The sequence below is a fragment of the Moschus berezovskii genome, chromosome 22, assembly GCF_049115385.1.
Source record: "Moschus berezovskii isolate FMDL1 chromosome 22, NW_MosBer_1.0, whole genome shotgun sequence".
NCBI lineage: Eukaryota > Metazoa > Chordata > Mammalia > Artiodactyla > Moschidae > Moschus > Moschus berezovskii.
The window spans coordinates 16934112-16945455 of NC_142481.1; the positions used below are offsets into that span (position 1 = coordinate 16934112).

An 11344-nucleotide genomic window follows, 5' to 3' on the forward strand; every position below is an offset into this window, starting at 1 on the left:
AAGGTGATGTGGGGAAGAGGGGAGATTTGAATCCACCTATATCACTTTTACCTACAGAGCTTTCCTCCCTTGAGACCAAGGAGTCCAGAACCCCAGCCCCCTTCTCCCTGGACCTGGTATTACTGGCAGCGTCTTCCCACCCTCCACCAGCCCAGGGCCTTGAAGTCAAGGCCTCCAACATCCACTTGGACAAAGATCCAGAAACTCGGGTCCCCAGTTCCCTCCTACTTCAGGAGTGCGCCACCCCAGGCACCTTCTCCCTCAGACCAAAGATAGGGTTCCCAATTCCTCTTTCCCAGGAGACTTCGGAGTCGGGCCTTCAAAATGAGCTCCGCCCATTCAGACACTAGATTCGCTCGAGCGCACCGCGGGGACTCCCGGGCTTGTGGGTGGGGCCCTGCCCAGGACTGGGCGGGGCCAGAATCTCCGTTTAAAAACTCGCGGGGTGACCGGGTCCAAGATCGGGGACCCGGCGGCGGCTCCGCGGGAAAGCAGCGAGGCTGGCGCAGCGCCGAGGCCGGGGCCCTGGGGGCCCGCAATCAGCACCACGGAATCCCCGAGGTAACTGGTGGTCGGGGAGGTGAAGTACGCTCGGCCCCTAAGAGAGGGGCTAGGGAACGGACTCCTGAGGTTCTGAGGGACGGAGATGGACATCAAGAGTGAGGGGTCTAGCATCAAGCTGAGAGTGAGAACCCAATGTGTGCAGGGGGCAGAGGGTGCAGAGTCCTGGGTCGTGATGCCGGAGCGACTGGGATTCTGGGCTCCGAATCCGGAGAGCTAAAGGACTGGGGATCCGGAGTCTTAGGTCCTGGGGGTGAAAGTGCTGGGAAGCCTCGAGCCCTGCCTGGGTCCCAGGAGGAGGGGCTGGCGACCCAGCCGCCATACTCTAGAAAGAGGCTGGATTGAGTCCTTGGGGGCGTTTGAAATTGGCGAAGGTCTGGATAGGCAAGGTCCGAAGCTTGGCCGCAGGGATGCTCTCTGTCCGTGACCCTGCCCCCATCCTGGGATTTCCCGAGTCGCCACCCGGCCCGGGTCCCCGGGCTGAGCAGGAATTCCCCATGTGCGGGGATTCCACGAGCGCCACGCTTGGCCACGCATCGCGTTTCGGAGCCGGACACCTGGTGTATGCGGTAGAGAGGAAGAGGGAGGTGGAAGATTCCCTTGCGTGAGCGCCGTGACATCAGCTCGTCGCGTCTGGGCTGTTTCCGAGTCCGCCCTCCCGCGCTTAACCCTTTTTCCGCCGGAACTGGGTGAGGGCCGACGGCCCAGGCTTCTGGGGTCGCGTGAAGAAGGAGTCTGGAAACTGGGACTCCTAGGTCCTAGAGGGGAGTAGGCTGAGGCCCGGACTCCTGGGTCCCGGGGTAGCAGTTGCGAGTCTCCCAGGCTCCTGTGGGGTGGGGCTTGGACTCCTGGGTCTGAAGAAGGGGGCAAGGTCCGAGCTTTTGGATCCCCGAAGAGCCAGGGGGCTGTTGACTTCGTGGTTCCTCAGGGAGAGGGGCTGGGGCTCGGATATCTGGTTTCCCGAGGAAAAGTATCAGGGCAGCTTCTAAGGGCAGAGAGATTTGGGAACCTGGATGTGCATCTCTGTGAAGGGAAGCCCGGCATCCCCCCGAATTCCTCAGGACTGGGAGATCTGGGGGTGGGGTGCGGTGGGATTTTTCACGGAAGTGGCGGTCAGAGGGAGGGGGGCTGCAGAGGGCGCCCGCCACCCCCTTCCTCAGTTTCCACGACGCTGGTGGAAAGTTGGGTCAGAGGGGAAAGTGCGGAGCAAAAGGAAGGAAACGGCGGAGGCGGCTGCGGCGCCGCACCCGAAATCTTAGATTGGCTTTGGAGTTCTCAGGCGACAGCAGTATGCCAGTTTTTTCCGCGCGGGAGGGTGAGGAGGATGCTCAGATCCACTCCCCCGCGCCCTTGGGTGACTTAAAGACCCCTGATAACTTCCCTCCCTCCTCACCCCGCAGTGAGCCGGAATGAGCGCAGCCATTGCCCGTCACAGACGGTGAAGAAGCTGCTAGAAGAACAGAGGCGCCGCCAGCAGCAGCCAGACGCCGGTGGGCTACAGGTGAGCCTCAGGACGCCCTGTAAACTATAACTCCCAGGAGGCCATGTCCTGGTGGGCAAGGGCCCTCAGGCCTGACGAGAGATGTAGTCCTGACTTAGATGCCCTGTAGGTGGGGAATGGGTGCCGAGAAGTCTGCTGGATAAATTCCCCCATGTTTCTTTTTGTTTCGGCCTCTGCAGGGACAGTTCCCACCTCCCCTGGCCCAGCCCCTGACTTCATCTGTGAATGAGGGTGAAGCTGGTAAGTCTGGAAACTTACTTGGTTCCCTCAGGGACTCAAACATCCCTGCTGTTAGAACTTTCCAGAACTTAGGTGTTAGGCTCTCATTCTTGCTGAGACTTGGTAGAAGTTTGATCTCCCAGATTCTCTGGAGCTCAGGAGTTATGCACGTAGTCAGTCCTTCAGGGGCCCAGGCTCCCAGCCTGGAGTCTAGGCCCTCACTTACTCAGTGTTCAGGCATTTAGGCCCCCACAGTCCAAACCTCCAGCCCTTTGGTGCCCCTGAAGTACTAGCTTTCTGTACCCTGGGGATGCTGGGCCCTCATTCAGCTCCTGTCTGGGCTGCTACTTCCCTGACTCTGGTAACCGGGCCTGCCCCCGCTCCTCCTCTCACACACAGGCCATACTCACTTCCCAGCACACCAGGAGACTGTGGGTTCTGGACTTGGCAGCCTGGCTCCCCCCACTGGCTTTGTAGACTGGGACCCCAACTCGCATGCTGCCTACACGGATAGCCTCTACTCTTATCCTGCTTCTGCTGCTGAAAGTTTTCTGACTCCTGACTTCTACTCACCCTCGGACCCAGGGCGGCCGTGTTCATTTCCCTTGGGGATGGAGGTGAGACTGATAATGGGAACTGGATGCTGAAGGGTCCCTGAGATGCTCAGTTGTCCTTATGCAGCACAGCATTCTGAGATGTCTGGGTTAGGAGCCCATTCCTCTGATGGGCAAAACTGAGGCCCAAAGGACCACGGTTACTGGCTGCAGATGGAACACCCAGCTACCCTGCCTAGCACTCTGTATGTATATGTGTGTGGTGGAAAAAGGGAATTCTCAGCTGACTCACTCTCCCCACCCCCTGTACCCTTCAGGACCCCCTGGACACTCGGCTCTATGCAGACCCTTCCCTGCCACAGGCAGGATCCTGGAGGGCTTCTGGGCTCCCCTCAGGACCTCCACAGATGCCTCCTTTGGTCACTGGACCATCCCTGGACACTGCCCGTGCTCACATGCTGGCTCTGGGGCCCCAAAAGCTGCTGGCGCAGGATGAGGAGGGAGACACGTGAGTATAAGGGAGTGGAGTCTGCGGGCTCCCTGCTCAGCTGGGGTGCTGTGCTCATTGCTGCCCCCGACCTGTCCCCAGGCTCCTGCACCTGTTTGCGGCACGGGGGTTGCGCTGGGCAGCATACGCTGCAGCTGAGATGCTCCAAGCATACAGACATCTGGACATTCGTGAGCATAAGGGCAAGGTGAGGGCTGGAGGCTTGGTCTCCTGGGTTTGAGGACAAAAAGGCTGGGGGCCTGGGTCCCTGGTTTTCAGAGGGTAGGGGATGGGGGGGCCCAGACTGACCTTTCCTGACACCTGCAGACCCCTCTTCTGGTGGCTGCTGCTGCCAACCAACCCCTGATTGTGGAGGATCTGCTGAACCTGGGAGCGGAACCCAACGCCACTGACCATCAAGGACGTTCTGTCTTACATGTGGCTGCTACATATGGGCTCCCAAGAGTCCTCTCGGTATGTCCGTTTGGCAGGTGGGATGAGTGGGATAGGCTAGATTGCCTAGATCCTGACTTTCAGGGCTACATAGCCTGGAGAGACTCTTAAGCCATTTTTTTGCCTTCTCCTCCAGGCTGTAATTAACTCAGGGGTTCGAGTTGACATAGAAGCCAGAGACTTTGAGGGTAAGCTGAATGGTGGGCAGGGTGTTGTGGCAGGTGGGGCTGGGTCGGGAGAGTGCTCCAGATGTAGAGTCCTCACTGTCTCTGCTCTGCAGGCCTCACCCCACTCCACACAGCCATCCTGGCCCTCAACGTGGCTATGCACCCACCTGACCTATATCCCCCAGTACTGAGTACCCAGGCCCAGGACAGGCTGGCTTGCGTCAAGATGTTGCTGCACATGGGTGCTGATCACACCAGCCAGGTGAGCTGAGCAGTGGACAGCTAGCCCCCAGGAGGGCATGTGGGATGGGAGCTCTTAAATGTCCAAGAAGGCTAAATAAATGCTGACTTGCCCCTTATCAGTGGTGTGAACTTAAACATGTTACTTCACTTCTCTGTGCCCCAGTTGTCAACTGGGAATAATATTAATGATCTTAGCTTATATTTATCAAGCACTTAACTGTTATTAAACACTTGAGTTTCACTGATTCGCTAATTGAATCCTCACAAACACGCTTTGATGTGTGTGCTGTTATTGCCTTCTCCATTTTAATGATAATGAAACTAAGGCTCAAGGACTCAAAAATCTTGTACCTTGTAAGTGTCAGAGAGGGGATTCAAGCCCAGGTGGCCTGACCCTAGAATCCAGCTCTTAATACATATGTTCTCCTCCTTCCTGACAGTAGCTTCTTCAAAGGCTGGCTGAAAGAATTACACATCCACTCATTGCTTTGGATTTTTTTTTTGTTTTAGTTAAAGAACTTTGAACACAGATAAAGTACAGAAAATAATATTGATATAATTAACTCCATCTACCCAACATAAATAACCAACAACTCATAGCTAGTCCTATCCCATTCGCTTCTTCACTTCCTTGTATTATTTTTAAGTAAATCCAAGCTTATAATTTTATGGGTAATTTTCTACCCATAAATATTTGTCTTAAAAGATAAGAATTCTTTTTACCCTCAGTACCATTATTCCACCTTAAAAAAGTTTACAATCTCATAATATCTTGTGTTCAAATTTTTGTCTGGTTCTAAAGTAACATACGGGCTTCCCAGGTGGCACAGCAGTAGAGAATCTGCCTGCCAAGCAGGAGACAAGTGTTCGATCCCTGGGTTGGGAAGATCCCCCTCAAGAAGGAAATGACAACCCACTTCAGTATTCTTGCCTGGAAAATCCCATGGACAAAGGAGCCTGGCAGGCTGTAGTCCATGGGGGTCACAAAGAGTTGGACACAACTTAGTATGCAAGCACAGTAACATACATTTATTTTTTCATTAAAAAAACTACGATCCAAATAAAGCCCACACATTGCAATGATATGTCCTTTTTTTTTTCCTTTTTTAAAAATTTTTTATTGAAGTATAGTTGATTTACAATGTTGTGTTAGTTTCAGGTATACAGTAAAGTGATTTATTTGTACATATATATATATATATATATGTACATATTCTATTTCATATTCTTTTCCATTATGGTTTATTACAGGATATTAAGTCTAGTCCTACACAGTAGGACTTTGTTTGTCTATTTTATATGTAGTAGTTTGTTTCTGCTAATCCCAAACTCCTAATTTATCCTCCCCCACCCTGTTTCCCTTTTAGTAAGTATAAGTTTGTTTTCTATGTCTAAACACACAATTTTTCATGTGTATTATCATTAGGGATTCTTTGAAGGCACATAATAAAGTTTCATTGTGGAAAATGTATTTATTTGCTTCAAAATATGAAGAGAGCTCCTCAGTGTGGAAGTAGATATAGGCTTAGGTAGTCCACTGATAAATGCTTCTCAGCTCCCATCCTCATAGATAAAATAGTCCATGTGGGATGTGGGTGCATTTTACTGAGTTCAATAGAATGTGGGCTGGCCAGGGCAGCTGCTAGTCCAGAGATCCAGAGAGCTCCTTTGGAGGACTAGAAAAGGAGTCTTTTTCTCAATGATACCTGGGCTGGACAACTGTTTTAATGAATATACAGTTCAGTGGTGCTTATGATCTGAATGTGTGCTTGTGTTCGCTCAATTGCTCAGTTGTGTCCAACTCTTTACAAGCCCATGGACTGTAGCCCGCAAGGCTCTTCTGTCTGTGGGATTTTCCCAGCAAGAATACTGGAGTGGGTTTGTTGCCATTTCCTCCTCCAGGGGATCTTCCCAACCCAGGGATCGAAACCATGTCTCTTGTGTCTCCTGCATTGGCAGGAGAAGCCTTTACCACTGCTCCATGATCTGAATCGCACCCTCTAACATGTGGTATTCTTGTAGAGTGCACAGTGCATGCAACTGTATAATGCACATATGGGTGCTTGCGAAAGAGGAACAGAGTCTCTAAAGGCTTTTGGGTTCCATGGTTGGAGGCCTGGGTATGAGGACTGGCCTGACCTCTGCCATTCCCCTCTCCACAGGAGATTAAGAGCAACAAGACTGTTCTGCACTTGGCTGTGCAGGCCGCTAACCCGACCCTGGTTCAGCTGCTACTGGCGCTGCCACGGGGAGACCTGCGGGCCTTTGTCAACATGAAGGTAGGGGCCTGGGCTGGAATGTGCAGATTGGGTGAGATGTGGCAGAGACAGGCAGCTGGATTCTGGGGCTCCTGTGGGCTGTGGCTTTGGAGGGGACGATGTATAGGATGCGGACCTAGACCTGGGGCATGTGTTGGGCATAGACAGAGGGCTGTGTGGAATGTGGTGTGGAGCAGGGCTCTGGGACATGAGAGGGAACATCGGGGACGCGAACGTGGCAGAACAGAGAGTGTGAGGTCGAGAGCCCAGGCCAACTGAGTCTGTGTCCTTAGCAATCCTCCCCTCACTGTCTCCAGGCCCATGGGAACACCGCCCTCCACATGGCGGCCGCCCTGCCCCCTGGGCCAGCCCAGGAGGCCATTGTGCGGCGCCTGCTGGCAGCTGGAGCAGATCCAACACTGCGCAACCTGGAGAACGAGCAGCCTGTCCACCTGCTACGGCCTGGGCCGGGCCCCGAGGGGGTGAGCACTGAGCCAGCCCTTATTGCAGGGTGAACCTCTGACCCCATCCATTCCTCACTTTAGAGAGTGACTTATGGTCTCAGACGGTGACCTTGACCCTTCTCCGACCCTGACTTCAAAATGGGACCTTGAGGGACTTCTCTGGCAGTCCAGTGGTTAAGACTTCCCACTTCCACTGCAAGGGGCTTGGATTTGATTCCTGGTCTGGGAACTAAGATCCTACATGCCATGCAGCACAGCCAAAAAACAAAAGTGACCTTGGACCTCAGTGTCTGCTCCCTTGCCTGATAAGGTGACTCCTCCTGACCTCTATTTAAACCCTGACCTCAGAGTATGACCTCTACTTTTAACCCTGAGCCCTGACCTTAAGGCGTGACCTTTGATCCCCAGGATAACCTCCAGCCCCCTGACTTTTAGTCCTGACCTCAGAGTGAGACTTCTGACCCTCAAATGTGACTCTGACTCCTAGCTTCTCCCCTTGGACTCCCAGTCCTCAATGCTTATCACAAGGTGGGAACTCCCAGTCAGCAACACCTTTGCTCAGGAGCCTTGATTCATTGTGTGCACGAGGCTTCACCCCCATTCCCACACGTTTGACCTTCAAACCCATCTGACTGGACTCACTTCTGTCTAACCCCCAACTTCACAGGATGCACCGCCCCATCTCTCCCTGCAGCCTCTCAAACTTCTGCCCTGTCTTATCTTGTCCACAGCTCCGGCAGCTATTGAAGAGGAGCCGAGTGGCACCCCCAGGCCTGTCCTCTTAGGACGCAAACCCAGAACCTGGACTGATTTTCCAGTCCCCACCGTCCTGTGGGACAACCGCGTATGCTAATGTTGCAAATCCGTGATAATGTATGTGGACAATGTCCAGCCTTTGGGGTCTTACATTAAAACCCCAAAATGGCTGCTAGGGGGTAAACAGTCCCCAATATTTGGGGTGGTATGATACCCCTCCCCCACCCACAAGGAGCCCCCTTGATGATTTCTGTGAAATCGAGGCCCCTTGATTGTTTCTGTGAAACACCCTAGACCCCCCCAACCATTTCCCCAGCAGTATCTTTTGGGGTCCCCCCGCTAACTCAGTTCTTTACATCTGGAACCCCAGATATAAATCCTTTACATGGTACTTGGAGTACCCCCCAAAACAGCTTCTGGTACCATCCCAGTAGAGCTCCAAGATGACCCAGTGACCTCCCCAGGACCCACCCTCTTCAGGTCCCTAACCCTGAGACATAGGAAGGACTCTCCTAAGTTAGAGTCCCCTAGGTCTTTGAAGTCAGAACTCAACCAGGCCCCTGTCCCAGACCTCAGTATTTCCAGTGAATCCCCTCCCCTCTCTGAAACTCCCGATTAAACTCAACCTGGACTGGAACTGTTACTATCTAATTGCTCATCATTGGTGCAGGGAAGCAACTGAGGAGCTGTGTTTGGGTGAACGTGTCTGGGTGGGGTGTCGTAGCAGACCCTGCGGGGGGGCCAAGTCCACGTCCTGTCACCCTCCCCGCTCAGCACCTGGTGGTCTGACTGCCAGGGCCAGCATGTGAGTCTTTGCCTGTGGGCCTTCTCAGACCACTGGTGCCCACTTTGCCTCTTCCCACTCCAGTAACCCTCAACCAGTGACTGACTGAAGGGAGACGGTATGTAAATGCTCCAGGCCCACCCCATCAGTGGGGATGACTGTGCGTGTTCTACACAGGCTCTCAAAGTTCCCTGACGGGATGAACCTCCAGTTCTCTACCCAGTGGTTCTGGCTTGCTAACATGCCCTTTCGTGGCAGCTTTTTCCCTTTTCTGTGTCACTTCCTGCTTCCCCCGCCAGTGTTTTCCAGCCCTTCCCTGTAATCATGTCCTCAAATCCTTGCCTCAGCCTCTGCTTCTGGAGAAACCTTAACTAAAGACAGAAGGCCTCCACAATGCCCCCTTCTCATATCTGCCCCATAGCCTCTGCTCTGGCCTCCATTCCAGTCTCATCCCTCCAGAAAGCCCTCTGACCCATGTCAGCCCCCACTGCTTGGAGCCTCTCATGGACAGCAAACCAAGCACACTGGAGGGTGCGGGCCAGTGTCTACCCCAAGACCTAAGGCTTAAAACAACCACCACTTTTTTTGGCCATGATTTTGCGTTCTGGGCTGGGCTGAACTGGGCAGTTCTGCTGTCTTGCTTTGGTCACTCGTGTGGCTGCAGACAGCTGGAGGCCTGCTTGGGCTGGACAGTGGCACTCATATGTCTGAGACTTCGGTCAAGATGGCTGAAACCCCTGAGAGTGAACCAAGCATCCCTCTCTGGTCCCTCCAGGAGAGTAGGAGGATCCCTTCACATGATAGCTCCAAGAGAACAAGCCCCTGCTCACATCATGCTTGCTGACACCACACTGGTCAAAGTCCATCATGTGGCCGAACCCAGAATCTGTGGGGAGGAGGGTACCCCTAAGGACAAAGGAGACGGAGGTGGGGTCATTGGTGGGGCCGGCACAAGTCTCCCACATCAGCTGCTTTGGACCAGCGTGTGTGCTCCCCTGTATGAACTCACATACTGGCAGCTGACCCATGAAAAATTCATAGAAATATGTCATATATCATCAATTCTAGGAAGAACTTAATAGGAATTCATCTTATAGTCAATTATGTGACCTAGTTTAATGTCAGCATATTTTTCCTTTGTGGTACACAAAATAATGGTATTTATTTTTGATAGTATCTTAGATTCTGTTGACATATATGTATCCCAACATGTATCAAAACACATTCACACACACACACACCACTAACATGATAACATGTCTGTATGTGTGTTTGTGTGCACTCTGTTGGGTCCGACTGCGACCCTATGGACTCTGGCCCATCAGGTTCCTCCATCCATGGAATTTTCCAGGCAAGGATACTGGAGTGGGTTGCCATTTTCTTCTCCAGGGAATCTTTCTTACTCAAGGATTGAACCCACCTCTCTTGAGTCTCCTGCCCTGGCAGGCAGATTCTTTACCAGTGAGCCACCTGGGAAGCCCAACATATCTCTAAGAAAACTGCTTTACTAAAAGAAGAATTAAATTGCTTTCAATGGGAAAATTAGAGTGGCTTAGGGGCACAAGAGCATCAAATAAGCAATAGTAAAGTTATTTTTCCTGCTGGAATTTCAATAAAACAGTGTTTTTAAACTAATTAAGTATATCCATTAAAATGCAAATATTCTTAAGGAATCATGCACTGAGCATATTGAGCAAAATGGCCTTTCATTTTCTATCCCACCTGCTCAGAGCTCCTTACCCATTGTTAGCCTGTTAATCACCCTTGGCTGTGAAAATGGAAAGGCAGGTTTCCCCTGCTTGTAGTGCTAGTTATAGATTTCTGACCTGATGTTAAAACCAGATCAGCATGATGTTTCTAACTGGGTTCTTTTTCTTGACCACACTGCCAGGTATGTGGGATCTTAGTTCTTCAACCAGGGATCGAACCCCTGCCCCCTGAAGTGGAAGTGCGGGGTCTTAACTACTGGGCCACCAGGGAAGTTCCAGAAATGTATCCAACTTGCATCATGTAGACATCTTTCTCCCAATACTTATCACGTCTAAATGTAATATACATAACCTATATTTATATGTATATATATGTAGAGCTCACCATGGTGAGCTCATTGGTCCTTTGGGAAAAAGAGAAATACTGCTCCCTCAGCGGTCTGTCAGAAAATTGTGCTATCCTGATATTGGGACACAACACATTACTGCCATCTGCTGGGAAGCTGTGGTAAAAACGCGATCTGCAATGTCTAGGAGATCAATGGTACCACTTGAAATTTTGCAGTGAGCAACCTGAACACCATATGGGACATCCATGGAGGATTTGCTAGCCAGGAGGTTAGCAAAATGGCCAAGAGTGTGGGCACTGGAGCCAGGTTTTCTGGGTTGAATTTCTAGCTCCAACGCTTCCTAGATGGCAACCTTGAGAGTGTGATGAAACGTCTCTTTGCCTCCATTTCCTAATCTATTAATGAGGATAGTTGTAGTACCTACTTCATGGGGTTATTAAGTGTGCCAATGCATGTAAAGCCCTTGGATCAGTGCCTGCCACAGGGTGCTATACGAGTTTGCTCCCATGTCATTTTAGAATTTATTCAACAAATACTTATGAAATGCCAGGCACAATTCCAATGTCTCAACAAGTATTACTCCTTTTAATCCTCATAACAACCCTATTGAAACAAATAATGTCTAGAGGGATAGCCCTGGCATGTCACAAAATGGGATGCACTTGCAGACAACACATAACCCTTACTGGGACACGTGGTTGAATTTCCACACTCCAGGGGGATTCCTATTGCCTCCCCAAGAAGGGATGAAGATCAGGAATGGGAAGTACTGTTTAAGAGTCCCTGTCCCTCATTGAGCTCACAGGTCAGGGATGGATGTTGTATGTGAATGTGTATG

At 51.6% G+C, this 11344-nt stretch overlaps 1 protein-coding gene across 3 annotated transcripts; it reads left to right on the forward strand.

Moving 5' to 3' along the window:
• Positions 1-401: 401 nt before the first annotated feature.
• NFKBID (NFKB inhibitor delta) lies at positions 402-8300 on the forward strand. Of its 3 annotated transcripts, XM_055410932.2 has the most exons (11): positions 402-561; positions 1962-2062; positions 2242-2302; positions 3153-3343; positions 3425-3530; positions 3650-3796; positions 3912-3963; positions 4056-4204; positions 6348-6464; positions 6761-6925; positions 7639-8300. In XM_055410932.2, exons 3-11 carry the CDS (start codon positions 2288-2290, stop codon positions 7690-7692), a joined length of 996 nt encoding a protein of 331 aa, XP_055266907.1. In that variant the 5' UTR covers positions 402-561; positions 1962-2062; positions 2242-2287; the 3' UTR covers positions 7693-8300. The 3 variants fall into 3 exon arrangements, with proteins under 3 accessions (XP_055266907.1, XP_055266908.1, XP_088686872.1); XM_055410933.2 differs by lacking the exon at positions 402-561 and having other exon boundaries at positions 869-2062; XM_088830746.1 differs by lacking the exons at positions 402-561; positions 1962-2062; positions 2242-2302 and adding an exon at positions 2766-2898.
• The last annotated feature ends 3044 nt before the right edge of the window (positions 8301-11344 follow it).